The sequence below is a fragment of the Danio rerio genome, chromosome 21, assembly GCF_049306965.1.
Source record: "Danio rerio strain Tuebingen ecotype United States chromosome 21, GRCz12tu, whole genome shotgun sequence".
Taxonomy (NCBI): Eukaryota; Metazoa; Chordata; class Actinopteri; order Cypriniformes; family Danionidae; genus Danio; species Danio rerio.
The window spans coordinates 19,307,207-19,326,146 of record NC_133196.1 but is presented as its reverse complement, the minus strand read 5'-3'; the positions used below and the strand labels follow the sequence as shown (position 1 = coordinate 19,326,146).

General features: G+C 34.2%; 1 protein-coding gene and 1 long non-coding RNA gene across 7 annotated transcripts in view; one reads left to right on the top strand and one right to left on the bottom strand.

Moving 5' to 3' along the window:
* The window catches only part of rxraa (retinoid X receptor, alpha a), a 346,365-nt gene that overhangs the window by 27,453 nt on the left and 299,972 nt on the right, over window positions 1–18,940 (bottom strand). For 4 of the 6 annotated variants that reach the window (XR_012396562.1, XM_073934683.1, XM_005161184.6 and 1 more), the window contains 3 exon segments: window positions 9,449–9,599; window positions 8,136–8,315; window positions 2,034–2,203 (listed from right to left, as the gene is read on the bottom strand). Coding sequence is in view for 5 of the 6 variants with exons in the window: in XM_073934683.1 (XP_073790784.1) it covers window positions 2,034–2,203; window positions 8,136–8,315; window positions 9,449–9,599 (501 nt within the window). In the remaining variant the exon portion in view is untranslated. 6 annotated transcript variants of the gene reach the window in all.
* LOC141379844 (uncharacterized) lies at window positions 11,744–13,730 on the top strand. Its single transcript, XR_012396706.1, has 3 exons — window positions 11,744–11,841; window positions 12,440–12,487; window positions 13,343–13,730. It is a non-coding gene; the product is annotated as an uncharacterized lncRNA (long non-coding RNA).

Sequence of the window (18,940 nt, the reverse complement as noted above, 5' to 3'; positions counted from 1 at the left end):
GAGAAACGTCACTAATGAAACCAAAGAAACCACCATTTTTAAATACACAGCCGAGACATTACATTGTAATACTATATTCATATAATTCCGAGCAATGGTCAACCCGAGCTCAAACAAACCTTGTCATTGTCTTGATGAACAGCCATCAAGGCAAGAAAAACTAAATGTGCCGTGTCCTCTTTTTGTTTTACAAGGTCGTTTAAAAGAGCAGTTTCACTTTCTCCAGAGAGCTTGCGACCACTTGCATGTGCGTCTATATTTGAAATAATGAACTTCTTGAGCTGATGATAATAACATGTGTGTGATTATTGAAGTGCTTCTGACGTCCGATCCTTTCAGAAACGAAAAAACGAGAGAGTGAAGTGCGAAAAAACGAGAAGCCGGAAAAAACAAAGGAGCAAATGATTCTTTCAGCAACCTCAAACATGAACAAACTGCCATGTTTAACTATTATCATCACCTTTTGTACTATTATGAACTCAGAATGTCGTAATTACTTTCTAACAAGAGGTTACATGTGTTACAGCTTTACTTTGAGCGAGATTTCCTTAAACGAGAATGACGTCGGCTGAAACTTTTTCATAAACCACGCCCACCAATAGGGCATCATTGGTACCCAGATGTACTGTATTAGTCAGTTGAAACGGGCCATAAGACTGTGCAATAGTTTTGTCCAGTATAATTTCATAGTTATGATTTTAACAATTAGTGAGGTAACAAGCATGCTTATCACGTTCAAAAGCATTCGCTGTGTGATGAGGCTTATTATAATATAGTACGAAAGACCACATAAATTAAATTATTAACAAAATACAACATTTCAACATACAGTAAGTTATTTTTAATATTATTAGAAGTTATTATTTATAAAATATTGTTAGTTCCAAAAACTATTTTATGCTGAAGTATTATCTGCATTCTTCACTGTTCAGCAGTGTTCAGTGCACTGACGACTTTCACATCAGACGTGGAAAGTGCTACGCTTTGAAACCCATTAATTTCAATGGCTTGTGCTGTACAAGGGTTATTTGTTACTGTGCTAATCAAAGAGCAAGGCAGTGGAACACACTTGTCTGCAAGCCATGTGCACATTTAAAATAGCTTAATATTTAATTCTGTGTTTATTATATGTACAAGTATTCTTATCTGTGCATTAACCACAAATGAGTCCCCTCAAATAGCGCACTGACAGGACATTTCTATACAGTATACTTGTTCTTGCAATGCTGGTAAAATAACACCCCTCGACTTTTGTTTATTTCATTGGATTCTCTTTTTTAAAATCAGTATAATTTAAGTTATTGAGTTAAATTTAAAGTCTTACAAAGTTACTTTATAACATTTATTAAATAATAAATAGTTAAATCAAAGCATTTACAAATTCAGTGCATCCAGAAATGGTTTTGGCTATGGCCTGGAATTGTGTGTGTGTATGTTTTGACAATCACCACTTTGTAATTCAAGAGGCTGACAGGTGAACAATAGCATCACAATAAACAGAAGTGATAGGTGAACAGCAATAATGAGCCTTTTGAAGTACTTCACACTGCAGTAATCAGACAAAGGAGAGTATTTTCTGGGAGATGCGCTCTATGACATCACACTTGTCCAAATGCGGCCTTCACCAAGCTGATTCACTTACATAAAAGCAAAACAAGCAGAGACAGAACAGCGCTTCTGAGTAGCCAACAGAGCATATGGTTGAAGACACCCTTGCTCTTGGGGATCTTTAGTGTCTTAAGTTGTTCTTGTAACTAAACCCATACTAAATTTACTCACACAGACTTATAAAGGACAAGAGCATCCAATGTTCTTCTTTGTCAATTCGTAAGTGTATGATTATTAAATGACACATTTGATACTCTTTTTTTTTAACAGAACCAAAACATAAAATAAAATAAAAAATACAGAGCATTAGAAGACAACATATAAGTCCTACAGTAACCAATGCAACAATGGAAAAATATACTTCAGTGCATAAGTGTTGTTTTAAGCTCAATGAAATCAGGGTATGAGGAAGTAAGGTCACTTACTGAATTTGATGGCATGGGTACATTAGTCTCAATGTAAGTCTCCGTCTTGGGCTCCACAGCAAGCTCTGCTTCCAGTATCTTCTCCACGGGCATGTCTTCATTGGCGCTGCTGGTCGACTCCACTTCGTTCTCACTGCGTTCCTTGGCTCGCTGGCGCTCCTCCTGGACGGCTGTATGTAATAATACTAGTCACGGTCACTACAGTTACTCAAAGTCAACACACACATCATACATTCTTACCACCAAATATGATGCATCCCAAATATATATATATATATATATATATATATATATATATATATATATATATATATATATATATATATATATATATATATATATATATATATATAATATATATATATATATATATATATATATATATATATATATATATATATATATATTTTTTTTTTTTTTTAGCATGTAACTCATAATATAAATGATAAAAGTTATTGATACAAATTCAAATACAAAGAGTATTTGTAGGTGAAACAAAAAGAAAGATTGAAACTATATGGGAAAGTATGATCAATGAAAAATATAATTGGCTTATATAAACTGCAAAAAAAATATAGTTTCTCTGAATTTATGGTTTATAGTAATGTGATTTTTGTTTAAAATTTGTTTTTTGTAAACAATGTTTCTTCCCAATTTAAATAAAATTGCTGTCATTCAGAATGCTTTGTATTTCATTAAAATAGGTAAAAAGTGCAACAGTTTATATGTCTATATTAATTTTTAGACAACATATGTTTTACCAATGTTCCTAATTTTCAGAGGAGATAAGAATCAATTCAGCGAAGGAAAAAATGCTGTACATGACACAATATTTATATTTGAAATTGGGAAGAAAATGTTATCATATCAATAAAACAAATATTACAGTAACACTGTACTTACTGTAAACATTTAGTAAATCTATGCATTTTCAAGTGGTCTCTTTGTTTTTCATATATTTTTATAGTGGGAGAAGATTATTATGTGAAAACTGTTACCATATTTTTGTTTTTGAAAGATATTTATTTTGCTTATGTTATATACGAAGATACATTCAGAAAGAAAACATATTAGCATAATTTAATATTTAATACATAATGCAATAACATAATCTATTAAAGAGTGGTACCTCGCTATAATGCAGTTCACCCTTCGCGGTCTTGCATTTTCGCTGATTTTTTGGGGGTTCCAGGAGAAATAACAAAACGGGAGGGTGGCTGGACATGGGACTGAAATACGATAGACTCCCAGCAAAAACTGGACTGTTGACAGGTATGGTATAAAGTTTGTAGTGAGGGGTTTTACAGCCTTAAAACATCTATAATAATTGATTTCACCTATTGTGGACTATTTTAAAAACGTAACTCACACGGATTTTAAAGCTGAATTTTCATCATCATTCCAGTCTTCAGTGTTACGATTGTTACTGCTGATTCACTGTCAATTGTAATATGCTGATTTGGTGTTCAAGAAACATTTTTGATGTTTTCATATTTTCATGAAAACCAATCTATTTATAAGCAGCATATAAAAAATTTATATTATTTCCTTTTTTGAACTTTTTAAAGAAAGAAATGACACATTTTTTTATATTCTTTTCATTAAGAACACATTAAAATATTCAAAAAAGTGATTATTCAAATTCAGCAAAACAGTTTCTTTTAAATGAACACCATTATTATGAACTTTCTATTCAACAAAAAATTTCGAGAAGGAGAAGAAAAAAAAGTTTTCAACATTGTTGTTAATAAATACAACAATGATTTATCATTAAATTAACAATTTAACAGATAATTATTGATCACGTTAGAGTGGCAACTTAGTTTATAAGACAGATTTCAAAAGGCTCATTCCAGACTGACGGTTAGAGTATTCACGCTAATAATACAGTGTTCAGTTACAGTATGTTTAAAAAATTTATTCAGTCAGTTTAAATGTAAATAACATTTCAGCTTTTTATTGCTTATATCAATTAAATATTCCCTTGAAGATCAGAGGAAACTTCTTTTGACTATCATAGGAGGTTTTAGATACTTGAGAGGAAGAGTGTATTATAACATTCTCACGAAATATTACAAAGAAAAGCATTATTATTGTTTCCTTAAATATAAGGTGCACTGATGAACATCACGCGCTTTAAAACAAGATCATGTTGACTTGATTAACTAAGCTGATTTAATTTCCAACTTTGTTGCACGACAGAATGTGATGCTGTAACATCTTTCTCATCTCTGCGGGTTCCTTCAACGGATTTGAACAGATCAGACATTTGATCGGCTCAGAGAAACAGGAAGTGGTTAGTGTTGAACAGTCACTCAGTCTCACTGCGGCCAAAGTGCCATTAACCACAATCCAGGCCCCTGCGGTTAAGAGTGTGTATGTGCCGAGCGCAGTTCATCCAAAAGACTCCAAACCCGCTCCCTATTCACAGCACTCTCAAACACACAAACGCTAAATCTTCTCCTTTCCCGGACCCCTCGATGTTTTCCTCAGCGGCGAATCACAGAGGTACTGTTGTGGTGGAGGGGTTCAGAAACAGGGGGATTCTTGCTTTACGGAAAGCGGCGTCTGGAGGTCAGCCCAAGGGTAAAATACTTCTCCAGGAGTCAGAGAGAGGTGAGAGGGGCTGAAATCACGTTAGCTTTATTTCCCCTGGAGAGGACGAAAGCATAAATTCATTTAATCCTGTTTTTCTGCAGATTCGCTCAGCTCTTTTTTGGGGGGTGAGCGTGGCCCAGCTCTCTTGTGCCTCGGGGTACGGCGCGAGCTTATGGGATACAGAAACAGGCGAACGCAAGCAAATGATCATATCCTTGAAAGAAGCCGCGATGATATAAATAAAGGAGACAAAAGGTTGGGCTGAGGTCATAGACAGTGGGTGCCAGAGCAAGATGTCGTGTGCGTAAGATCGCAGTGCTTTCTTTTTTTTCTTCTTTCACATAAAACAAGACCTAGAAAGATCCACTTTGGCAAATGGGGACTAGAAGTTGGCTATGCAATCTACAGCTACAAATATTTAATTTATATGGCCAAACTTGACTGACTGCTTGGAGTAACTCTGACCTGAGTTCAGCTTAGTGTTGTTTTAAACATCTTTATAAAAGTTTCAGCTTGGACACATTTCATAGATTCATTTTATGACAGTGTATGCTATATAAATAACATCATATATGAAAAAGGCTGGGTTAGCACGGTGGCGCAGTGGGTAGCACAATCGCATCACAGCAAAAAGGTTGCTGGTTGCCTCGGCTGGGTCAGTTTTCATGAAAAAAGGTCTGTTTTCTGAAAATTAAGTATATTAGGCCTTAAAAGCTATAGTACGACCAAATACATTCAATTCTCAAGATATAGGTGACTTTTTACGCTTCAGATTTTTATCTGAAACTGTGCTTGTTTGTGATTTATAAAATGCAAGTCAAACAAACAAACAAACAAACAAACAAACAAAAAAATTTACATTCAAAACTAATTTAATCCTTGTGTCTTTTAATGACACGTTGCAGTTTTATGAACTATAAACAATCAATATGTATTAATCCACAACTTCTGAACTCAAAGGAGTTCATCAGTTACAGTTGAAGTCAGAATTATTAGCCCTCCTTTGAATTTTTTTTTTTCTTTTTTAAATATTTCCCAAATTATGTGTAACGGAGCAAGGAAATTTTCACAGTATGTCTGATAATATTTTTTCTTCTTCTGGAGAAAGTCTTATTTGTTTTATTTTGGCTAGAATAAAAGCAGTTTTTAATTTAAAAAAAAAACATTTTATTAGCCCCTTTAAGCTCTATTTTTTTTTGATAGTCTACAAAACAAACCATTGTTATACAATAACTTGCCTAATTATCCTAACCTAGTTAACCAAATTAACCTAGTTAAGCCTTTAATTGTCACTTTAAGCTGTATAGAAGTGTCTTGAAAAATATCTAGTAAAATATTATGTACTGTCATCATGACAAAGATAAAATAAAACAGTTATTAGAAATGAGTTTTTAAATGTTTAGAAATGTGTTGAAAAAATCTTCTCTCCGTTAAACAGAAATTGGCGGAAAAATAAACGGGGGCTAAAAATTCAGGGGGGCTAATAATTCTAACTTCAACTGTAAGTTTTAAAAACTGAAGAAAGATGCAACACTGAAAAAAACTAATATCTCAAAAATCCACTATTAAGGGCCATTCACACAGAACACCTCTTAACGTGTAAAAATATGAGGCGCATCGCTCAAGAATGTTCTAAGTGTAGCATAGAGCATGAGGGTATTCGGACACAGCCACTGAGTGTCTGTAAACAAAAATTTGCTAAACTTGCCCTGCCTCTGAATTCTTAGTTTAATGCATTGGAGCTGACTCTGAGCAGTGGTCCGGCATGTAAAAGTTAAAGTTTGTTAACTTAAAAGGCACCTATGATGAAAATCATCTTTTGTAAGCTGTTTGGACAGAACTGTGTGTAGGTATAGTGTGTCCACAGTCATATTGAGGTGCTATAAAGACAAAAAGTTTTTTTTTTTTAATTTCCTGATGTTAAAATAGAATCCAAATCCCTCCCGTTTCGAGGCCCACCACAACGTGATGTACGAATGCTGTTTTCCCGCCTACCAAATTGATCGACAGCCGCGCATTAAAATATCTGCATAACACGTATAATCATATCAACAAGACAGGACGAGCGCAAAGCAACTGAGATTAAAAGATCTGTTCAGCTTGCTGTGATCATCAATCATCATCAAATGAGATCAAGAATGAGTTTAACAAGTTTAAAAAGTTATTAATACAGTGCGTGTTTGTAATGAATTACAGTGATTTTATTGTCTTTACTTTATCACCACAGCCGCATATCAGTACAATTATAAAAGAAAAAGCTTCAATCCTGGTTTGTGGACGTGAAATCAGGTTTATTTTGTACATTAACATAACGGATATCCATGCAGCAGTGGATTTTGATCTGTATCCTGTCACATTTGCCATGCAAAGACGTGCAAAGTTAAATGAGCGTGCTGTGTACATGAACTTTGTAATGACCTGCTTCCTTCATGTCTTTCACTGTGCTGACGCAGCTAGATATTGAGGCACACTCTTATAGGCATGTGGGAACAGTGGGCGAGGAGAAGTACAGTAGCATTAAAGGCACAGGCCACAAAAACAGCTACATAGTGTTCAGCGCAGAACATTCCAATTATCTGAAAGCTATAATAAATAATCTGATGGGTGTTTTTAGCTGAAACTTTACTGACACATTCTGAAGACCCAAAAAGACTTATTTTAAATCTTGAAAAACGGGTAAAATAGGTGCGCTTTAAGTTGGCATCATAAAAATGTGATGCTGATGTGTACAACGCTTCAAAAGACGCAAGTATAACAATCATGCATGTTCATCAACACTGTGTTTCTACTGAAAAACAAAGGAAAAGTAAAGCATTGGAATGGAAAAAAAATCCTTCTGTGAATAAGCCCTTTTTCTTTTCTTCTCGTCAATCAATACTCCAACCAGTACTTTCATGTCTGTCTTTTTAGTGTGCAAAAAGTGCTAATGCCCTCCTTTTCTTCAGTATGATAACCAACCCTTCACCTCTTCCACTCTTTCATCTCTCTGTGCCTCAGGTGATGATTTGGAAGACAAGATGGTCTTCTATATTTAGCAAAAAAGGGCCTATTTGAGCAAAAAAAAAAAAAAAAAAAGCACACCATCCTGTCTCGACCATCCATTTTCATGCCTTTCCTCCATATATTGAGAGTACACTACCTGTTCACTATGCACAGAATAAACTTGTTGACTGAAGACTCAATATGATCAGATTGGCAGACAGAATGTCTACATGAGCGCTAATTAAGTGCTGACCTGAAGTCTTGACAATTTAATGGGTGATTAGAGTATTATGAATGTTTCTTCTCGAGTCACACAGAGGTGACATTATGTCTAATAGCAAAAGGGCATAAGGTGCATAAAAAGTTTTTTTATGTACTTCTGCTAGCCTAAGTTGATGCTAAAGGGGTGTTTAGGTAGCATTGGAAGTTGTTCATTTTAATGAGATATGGAGGAGCGAGGGGAACTCTAACATTTCAGAGAGAAAAAGCAGAATCTTCTATCCTCAACTTCATGTGCTGTACCTTCTCTCTTCATGCCCATGGCCAAACACTTCTGATAGCGGCAGTACTGGCAGCGGTTGCGCTGGCGTTTGTCTATAACACAGTCCTTATTGTCTCGACAGGTGTAGGTCAGGTCTTTACGCACTGTCCTCTTGAAGAAACCCTTACATCCCTCGCAGCTGTACACACCGTAGTGTTTACCTGAGCAAAGACAAAAAGCACAAACAGAAGCCTAAGGAGTTACATTCAGGTTTGCAATGGTAATAATTTATGGATCATAGCTTTTGAGATTTGAAGTAAAAACATTGACCAACAGAAAGTTTCATGTCAGATTCTAATATCCCAAAACAACATTTATGTATTCACTAGTGGAGTAAACAGATGTAAACACTGCATCATTTACATTTTTACACTTATCTGAGGTTTTTATCCAAAGCTATACTTACAAGTGATCAAAAGCTATACTTACAAGTTAGGAAAAAAAGGTACTTCAATCATTAATGCTATGGCTAAGTCAGTTTAGATTTTATTTTCTCTGCATATAGAGAGGAGAGAGTGTGTCCTACATGTAGTTTGTCAATTCCACTCACCTTTGCGGAGCACACATAGAATTATGTTGGTATGGGGTGCTTATAAGAAGGTGTCTGGTGCATATGGAAAGGAGAGAGTGTGTCACCTACAGGTGGTTTATCAACCCCACTCACCTGCATGAAACACACTATAAATTGTACAGTATATCCAGAAGGGTTATTTCTAGATCTTTGTCATGCTAGATAAGATAAATGATGTTCAAAACTGGCTTAAGCTGCTCTTCCAGGTTGATTAAGCTTGTTCAGCCATTTGAGTTACAAGACTGATCAAAACTATCAAGAGATCAAGAGTGTATGTTGGAGCAAGACTGTAAATTTGTACATATAAAAAAGCAGGCTAAGCAGGTTGTTACTCCTTTAAGCTGGTATACTAGCTAACTGGAAAATAAGGTGTCAAAAGCCATTTATAACCACCCGAAAGACTATGAACAGGCTAGAAATCCAGCTAAAACCATATTTGATTTAGAACTTTTAAAAAAAAATCTACAACGGCCAAAAAGTATGGACTCTGAGCTACATTGTCTATTAAACCAAGCTTCGCTGATGTCCCAGATTTATTTGACTTGTTTAACTCAATGTTCAATGTTCAAAAACAATCCAACACATCATCTCGTCTAGACTAAAAGTTTGCTAAATTCAGAAAAACAACTTTTTTTGACAAACCCAACAACCCCTGCACAGTAACACTGTCAAAACAGAGTGTTTAATTCTCCCCAATCATCTTGTACAGTTGTGTTTTGGTACCTGAGGAGCGGTCGCCACAGATGGCACAGATGTGTTTGGTGAGAGAGAGTGGGGTGCCCGAGGGCTGGGCTGGAACCTTCATCACACCGTTGAGGCCTAAGGGCGGCTTAATATCCTCTGAGCTGCTGACAGAGTTCATGGGCGAGTTCAACTGCAAAATACACACAAACAAACAAACACACTTCATTTAGACACACGTCAACATATCGGCTCCAAGGGCCTAGGTGAAAGTGAACCAGAGTTCCTGAAGGCCCTGACTTTTCTGTCAGTTGTTTCAGACTGGTGCCCGACTTGACCCTACGGGGCGACATTGAGATTTCAGATTGATTTTGTGCCGTGAGACTGAGCTTCTCTCATCTGATTACTTTCTCTCTCTCTCTCTCTCTTCCTTCCTCTCAATGTAAGTACAAGAAATGGATGCTGAGTGTGTCCCTAGCCTCATTTTTTTCATATCCAGCAACAGCAGTGCACATGTTCTATGCTAGAATGGTGCCAATAAAATATTTAGTGGGACAGAGGATTAAAGACGTGCTACTCTCTTACTCGGCAAGCTAAAATGTGTCTGGCGGGCCTCATCCAGACATTTATTTGCACTCACTTTTGAATGAGAAGCACAGCGATACTCAAATTCCTGTGGAGACCAAGGCTACATTAAACAAACAAACAAAAAAAACTAATTTCATGACAAATGCTTCTTAATCAATGTAAGCCAATGTTTTACAAGTTGATGACGTCATAGTCATGCAATCACAATAACAGGCTGTCTTGTTTCAATTACATACTTTGATACAAATTTTATCAGTCACACAAGGGTTTTGCAAAATTTAATGTTGCAGATGGGCTGAAACAATGCCTAAGGGTCAAAAAGGCCCATCCAAAACAAAAAAGCCACACACACACACGCACACACACACACACACACACACACACACACACGCACGCACACACACACACACGCACACACACACACACATAAAAACAAATAGATCTTGTCTTTGGGAAGTGAGAAAGTCATTGAAAAGTCTTGTGATAAGAAGTGTGGTCGCTCTTGATGAATGTGTCACAAGCATTCGACTTCCTTTTACAATTTCTTTTATTTATATTAGAGTAAAAGTTTGACCAGTGACCAGTTTTTTTTTTTTTGGAGAGCCCTTAAAAACATGACACAAACTTAGCATTGGTCTCTGGACAGTGCGTGGTTTTGGCCACGAGACAGAAACACTCATGCGAGAGCCTCCAAAGTCTTGTTCCTATGCTGCATCTCATGCTGAAGCCAGAACACAGCTAGCAGTCAAACCAGCAAGAGAGGCCTGATAAAGACACCATTTAGACCTAAAAGGCTAATCGTCATCTCCCAATTCACACCATGGCTATGTGTTGATGTGAGGATGTGAGACATGCAGACTTGCTAGACGTCTGCAGAGTGCCATGTAGCCAGAGGACACTGGACACAGACAGTCCACTGTAGCTCTGCTGCCACTTAAATGTCATTTATAACAAATATATTGTGTTTAGCAGTGTATGAAGGTCATTTCCAAGATTGGATTTCACATATAATAAATATATTTTACATACACATATTTAATACACACAATTCATTGTGCCTGTGCATAACTTAATAAAAATTGTAACAATTTAACAAGAATTGGTTATTTTAATGACATATTATGCTTTATAATATAACTTTTTACAGAATGAGAAGTTGTAATGCTAAAAAGGTCATTCTCACTCACAAAACATGATTATATATTTGATATATTTGATATAAATATGATTAATATTTGTAATATTTGTAATGATTGATATTTGTTTAAACAGTAACAAAATGTCAAAACAGCATACACTGCTTAAAATTGTGGATGGAGAGGGGAAATAACTGTGGAGATGAGCATATTTTATTTTAAAAACATAATATTGCATATTCATTATATTTTTACAGTCGTTTTAGTTTGTTTAAAGCACATTTAAATAAATCTTTGACTAACATAAGTGTTTATTACACTGTAAAAAGTGCTACACTCACAAAGTTGGTTCTATCTACTTTAAATAATTGCAATCTAGTTAATTTTATTTGTTTTATACCAAAAAAATTAAATTTGCTTCCTCTTTACTTAAAATATATCAGTTTTTATATAACTGTATATTTTGAATAAAACTAATGCAATTTATTTGAGTAGATTTTTTTTACGTGGTTATTGTGTAGAATAAATGTTATAAAAGTGAGTTGACACAGACAATTTATTAGAGCTGCTGTCGATGTGGGCAGGTGTTCATAAAACGTGATTTTAATAGTTTGGCGTGACTCCTTTTTCATTGCCCGGGATTTAGCAGGCAGACGCAGCTTCTGCAATGGTCGACATTAACTGCTCCCAGCAGCGGATCTGATTAACACGGTAAGTTGCAAATTTAGCCGAATGATAATTGTAAAGTCATGCAAAACTGCTGTCTTCGCTAGGCAGGTGAGGTTTTAGCTTTGTAAATTGTACTGTAGCCTCAGGTATGTTAACAGTTAGACTGCTCTCACATGGAAAGCTAAGTTGGCTAACGCTAACCAACGCTAGTTTATGCTAACGATTAAAAGTGATATTATTGAATAAAAATAGTGAAAGTAGTTTTAAAACACTTAGTAGGTATAACTAACGTTGCAGAACCGATTAACAAGGTCACTGGTGGGCGGTCGGGGTGTGGGGGTTCAGTTTGCTAGCGCTAACTTAGCTAAAGTTAGCTCACCTAAGTTATAGCAGCACATTAAGGATGGATATTAAATGCAGAAACGTATGCAACAGTTAAGTAGTTTGTGTTTAACGTAAGAGAAAGTATAACTTAAAGTTTGTGTTTTAGAGATTTAGTCCATAAGTTTTTTAATGCTGCATAGTGAATAAATTACAGATTTACAATTTATTTTAACTTAAATTACATTTACTACTGATGTTTACAGAACCATTTAAATTGTATGCACCTCATTCTAAAATGCATGTTCTTGGTCTTTAGATACCAAAGTGATTTTGTTACCTGTGGATCTTCAAACTTCACATCCAGGTAAGAAAAACATTAGATACAACTACAGCTATAATTATTTGCAGGCAAGTAAAACATTGGTAAAATTGCAAACAATAGTGGGCTCCATAGAATTAACTTACATTTGATATCTGAAGATTTTTTTATGTGTGCAACAGTAAAAACAGTATAAAAATATCCTAATGCAGTTTCTTATTATCTGTCAGTCTTTCAATAAAGCTAACTGATAACACTGAATCACTGAACTGTCATTTGCCAGTGACATTAAATTTGAAGAAAAAAAGTCAATTAAATGTAGCTTTAGCAAAAATTTAATGTAAACCTTAATGTAATGTGTAAAATGGCAATGTATTTATTTATTTATTTAATAAAATTTGTATTATGACGTGCAAAGTTTGGTGTAAAATGAAGATGACATTTAAATTATAGAACTTGTATTCTATAATTTTCATATAGCCATTTTCAAACAGTTTTAATATCTAAATTAAATACACATTCTTATGCTTTATAAGTTGCCAAAATAAACAAAAAATGTAATACCTAAATTTTAACAATTCTTTGATTGACAGGAAAACACAATGACATGCACTGTTACACTGAGTAAAATCACAGTTTTCTTTAAAATTTGATAACTAAAAACACCTGGAATAATGTAATTACACAACCTCTATAACCTTTTTTTATTTTTTAAATAGAAGTTAGGTAATTTTAACTAAGGTAATTTTTAACTGATAAACTAAGGTGTTTCATCCATGCATCATTCTCACTGGACTTTTGTAACTTCACTTGTAGTTATTTCCTATTCAGTATTTAGCTATTTAATGTTGTTTGGTAGCAACCACCTGAACTCCTGTTTCTTTTTGTCTCTACCAATAGAGTTGTGAGGAATCAGAGGTGCATGCGGCTGCCCACGGGAAAAATTTGCCATCAGCCCAACACAGTTTGGATTATCATAGGACTGTCAGAGGTTTGCCAAACCTGTCAAATGCATGATGGCTCCTGTTTGGACTTACCGATGTCCTCGACTTCAAGTATCCATCAAAACTGTATACATTTGAGATATATTAGAGACTCTTTGTGGGACTGGACATTATGCATCCTAAATCTTTATCAAAATATGCAAATCTCCTCACTGAGTTGCCTTGGATGATTTCTCAATAGGATCTGGTATTATTAATGTTTTTATTTATGTATTGTGTATGTGTAGCCACATTAATGGCCTATTTTGTAGTCACTATTAAAAGGAACATCGATTGATATTGAATACATGTTATGGTCTTTAATCTATCTTCCCATTCTTATTTAATTGTTATTGACAGGAAAGTCTGTTTATCTGTGTTTACTAGTGTATATTGTGCTTACAATATAGAAACGAAGATTTATTTTCTGAGGTTACAGCCAGAAGTCAATTAAATTAGTTTTAAATGACATATGCATGGTTAATTTTATTTAGATCATTAAGTTCATAATACTTAATTAAAATGAGTACAGTCAACATATAGCAATGTATAAGTAAGTTAAGTTTAACAAAAAAAGTAAGTTTATCTGATTTGAGTAATTTTAGAAATATTAGTTGGCTCAACTTAATTTTATTGCATTTGTTTTAAGCAATGTTTTAGTGTTTAAAATACTTAAAAAAGGCTGGAAGTTGAATCAACCTAAAACGTCCGATGCAACCACTTGCCTCACTTTTTATAAGTTAGATCTAAGTAACATTTTTTACAGTGTACCATTTGGGTGTTTTTATTAACTTGTCTGGCATGTGTTTGTCATGTTCTGACAATCAAGAGTAGTTTAAAATGATGATTAACTAACTGGTTCCACTGTCTGCCTTCTTGGAATTGAAATAAATAAAAAAAAAAACAGATATTTAACATGTTAATTATCAATGTTGACATGACTAAGCATGGGACGACAATTGGCTTCAAGGTTTACTGTGATTTGTAAAAGTCAAGGTTTAAAAACCGTAAACATTTTCTGTTATGCCGTTCCTAATGTATATGTACACTTTTGTTTTTTTGTGAATATTTAATTTTTTTTTTTATTAGGGCAACAGTATCTCCAGCAAAAAGAACCCTCCAAATCAAAAGCCCACAATTCGGCAAACATCTGAAAAACAAGTCGCTTATACACGAACATCCAGCATAGACCTGAACAGAGTAGTGGCTTAATTTATACACTAAGAAAAGAAAGAAATCCAAAGATGCCCTCTCAAATTGTAAAGAAATCTGTTTTTTTGATACTAATGGAGATTATAAGTCAATGATTTGTTTTAATTATTTAGCCTGACAAGTTTAAAATGAAGAAGGCAAATATCCTTTAAATGTTTCTTAAATAAAATTTATTGTATTCAATGGGGGAAAAAAGACATTCATAAAGGACATATTTTAGAGCAGTAATCACAATACTGTGTTACCATGAAATCGTAATATTTTTTCCCAAGGTTATCATACCTTCACAATCCTATACCGGGCCCATGACTAGACTCTTGACATGAAAAAAAAAAAGATGTTTTCTACATGGGTAGGGGTCTGGGGTAATTCTTTAACCCTGATTTTATCAACAAATAAAAAACAATAATTTTATTAATAAGGAGTGTCTAAATTATTTATTAAAAACTAAAAGTCTCCAAATCTGATGAATCACCAAACATGTGTAAAGTTAAGCACCCTTACAAACGAACACACTAGCATCATTCCAGAATGTGGATTGTGGTACATGCATGAAGCCCAAGCATGCACACACACAGTAAAGACACTGCCATGGTCAAAAACTGCACTGAATACAAAGACTGAATGCTGAAACCAGAAGATCGACAAACCAAACAAACAAAAACACGCAAAGCTTATGAATCTCTGTCAACAACATCATTAACACTTGTGAAAATGGCTTCACTTTCATTCAGTATGATGATTAATTCCATCAGTCAGAAAACTAACAGGGAATACGCTGTGGACAAAAGCCCCTGTACTTCCGCTCGGGCTGATTTATGAAGTCAGAAATGGTCATTGTCCTTGAGAAATGCTGAAGGCACTCAAGGCTGTAGGGGCTGTAACAGAACGGCCTGTTCTGATGGAGAGAGGTGTTCATGAAGAGAAATAATGGCTAAATTACTCATGCCATACTATATTCTGAGGCTGTCATTTTACGAGAAATAAAACCCCTTTTGTTTTGCATTTCTGTCAGTGTGTCTCCAATGAGAACCTTAAACGTTCATGTTATCCACATTCTGTATAAATACCCATGGGGAGAATTTTCCAGGAATGAATTGAGTCTGCTGATGGAGCACATACTACCCGCATTAATGCCCAATTCACTAAGAGAATTATGCAAATGAGTTACCGTGGAAATGTGCCCATAAAATTTCAGCTAAACACTTTTTAATAGGCTGTGATCACAAGGTTGTGTACTTCACTTTGATTTGTGCAATCTCACTCAGCTTGCTAACATTAAATAAAAGAAATGTAGAGAAATAAAAGTTGAAGAAAGATAACGCAAGGTCATGGGTTTGATTTCTATAAAATGCATCAACTGATGAAATCTGCTTTTGAAATAAAGAATTAAAAAGCAATCAATAAAAGTGTCTGATAAATTAATACTTGCGAAATGTCTCTATTAAACAGCGTAAATATAAAGGAAATGGAGTTTGATGTCTATAGAGATTAATCTAAAACTGAGTAAAAAAGGGGCAAAAAAAAGCATAAAAATTAGGGATGTCCAAACCTCTCAGGAAGTTCTTGACTTCACACAGAAACGGCAACACATGCATCACTTTGTTGCAGAGACATTATTGGTGAAATGCCGGCAAAGTAGAACACAGAAGCAGCTTGAAGCAAAAAGCATGAGTGTGTGGTAAAGTCTAGATAGCATACAGCTGCTGATACACACATCAATACAGCATAATTTTTGTGACACTGTACAGCAATAATGAATATTTTTACAGTACTGTGATGGTTGGGTTTAGGGTTGGGGAGACGATTAAAAATAAAATTTGTTGGGTAATTTAATAAATAACATAAAGAATACTAGTTACAACTAGTAATAAAATACAATAAATGGAAAATGTAATAAAAAATGAATTATTCTTGTTAAATTCCGGCCAGAACCGTATCTGTTTCTTCGCTCTTCTACTTGTATATTCTTTTTTTAATGTAAATATCAGGGACATTTCTAATAAAAAAATAAATAAATAAAAATAAATAAATAAATAAATAAATAACTAAATAAATAAATAAATAAATATATATATATATATATATATATATATATATATATATATATATATATATATATATATATATATATATATATATATATATATATATATATCCTCCCAAACTGAAGATAAATGGACAAAGATCATTAAATGAAATACAAATGTGTATAGTACTGTGCTATTATTGTACATATAGATCTTCCATCATCTTTAGAAATACATTATTTTAAGCAGTGTAATTGTGCACTAAGCAAAAAAAAAACACCTTTTACCATAAAGAGACTCCTGACACAGACTTGTTGCCAATCAGCAGTTAAACATTAATTCTAGTTACAATAGTGGACATAATCATAATGAGGCCAAAATCATATTGGAAAATGGTGTGCTTGTTTTGGTGATTTCAGATAACAACATAATTTGGCAAGTGCACCTTTAAAAAATATTCCATTTAGTAACAATAAAGAGGAACTATAATTAAACAATATATTTTTTATAAATTTAAAGGGGTTTATTTATGTGAATAAAGCCAGGCTCTAATAAATAAACTTTATTAATAAAATTTTCTTTAGAATTACACTTGATATAATCAGTCTGTACAAATACTTTCATTGACATTCGCCCTTTCTGTATGTCATCTGAAGGGGACCGTACTGTTGTGACAATATTTGAGTTGAATCTGCCACTATGCATAGGCATTTGTAGCTTCACCCTCTATTAAAAAAAGAACTGGGAGCACAATCTCATTTGAATTTAAAGCAAAAATAACCAAAATGGCACAATTTGGATCAAAGCATAAAAAGGGCAGTTTCAAAGAGTCATAAAAAATTATTTTGGAATATTTTGAGCTGAAACTTTACATACACAATCTAAGATCATCCAAGATTCATTTTACAACTTGTAAAAAAGGTCATAACAGGTCCCCTTTAAAATTAGTTTATGGGCTACACTGCATTTTGCCACAAGCGGTAATACTGTAGTTTGAGTTAATGAATGCAATGACCAATCAGATGCTTTTTCAATTAGTCACCATTGAAAACACAAGAGTTTTGTTCAGGGCTCACACACTGAACTCTTTGAAGTTTATTCCCTTTTAATTTAAATTCCCTTCTCGCGCTGCAAACGGGAGGGAGCCCTGGGCTCGAGGATCTCAGTAACTCAGGGCTTTCTCCTGGGACAGCATGCCAAACTAGCTTATTACCAATCATCAGCTAAGTGTGAACTCTTGAAGTATAGTTGCGTTGCAAAAGATTCATTTCAATGCATTCAGTGCTAATAATGACCATAATGAGCAACATGTTTATCAGTGTAACTAGATAATGATGTACTTTTTCTCTAAAAATATGTTTATATGTATTCCAATCAACTCTAGCAGTCATTATTTTTGTCACAATACTGCAGCCTTATCATGTAAAGAGTTTATGTATACATGTTATATATTATTTACAGAGTAATAATGACAGGAAGGAAAGTAAGAGAGAGAGTTGCATTCATGTGATACTGAAATTAATTTATTGCTTTATTATTGATTGTGACTATTTTTTATCAATTATTATCAATTATTTAATTATGAGGTTTTGCCTAGTTAAAAATAATCAACAGACAAAGTAAATCCATAATTAAAATTTAAAAATGACAAGTACTTTTATTTTAAAATAAATATTTTTTAAAAATCTCAAATAAAAGATAACACTTTTAATATTTAAGCTTACTGTAGTTCAGACACTGGACAATCATGAGCTTGATTTCTTAGAAAAACATGAACCTCAATTCAATGCAATGAAAAATGTTAGCTAGTTGCAACAGGGGAAAAAAGAGAAAAAAATATATGTGCACGTGTGTGTGTGTGTTTATTTAAAGTTTTGCACAGAAAAGATAAGTGCAAAAACCACTAAAAAGATTGACCATGACAATGGTGCTTAGTAAGATTAGATAAACTTCATGCAAAACTGGTGCAGTTGTATGAACACATCTGTGGGCTATTCATACTCAACTCATGCACACACGCACATGTAGTATTTGTTCACATGCAAAAGCAGTTGTAAGAATACCTCTGTTTCTGGACCTCTTAAGTTTGTCTCTATCAGATGGAGAGTTGCACTATCAGGGGGCTCTATCACTGTACGGCTATTTTCAACGTGCAACTCAATCTGCCCAAACTCCCTCTCAATGCTGTATTTGTATGTGTGTGTGCTACAGAAGGATTAAAGGGTCTCAGTTCTGTGACTGTAAATAGAATAATCCTCCCTCCCATACATGAT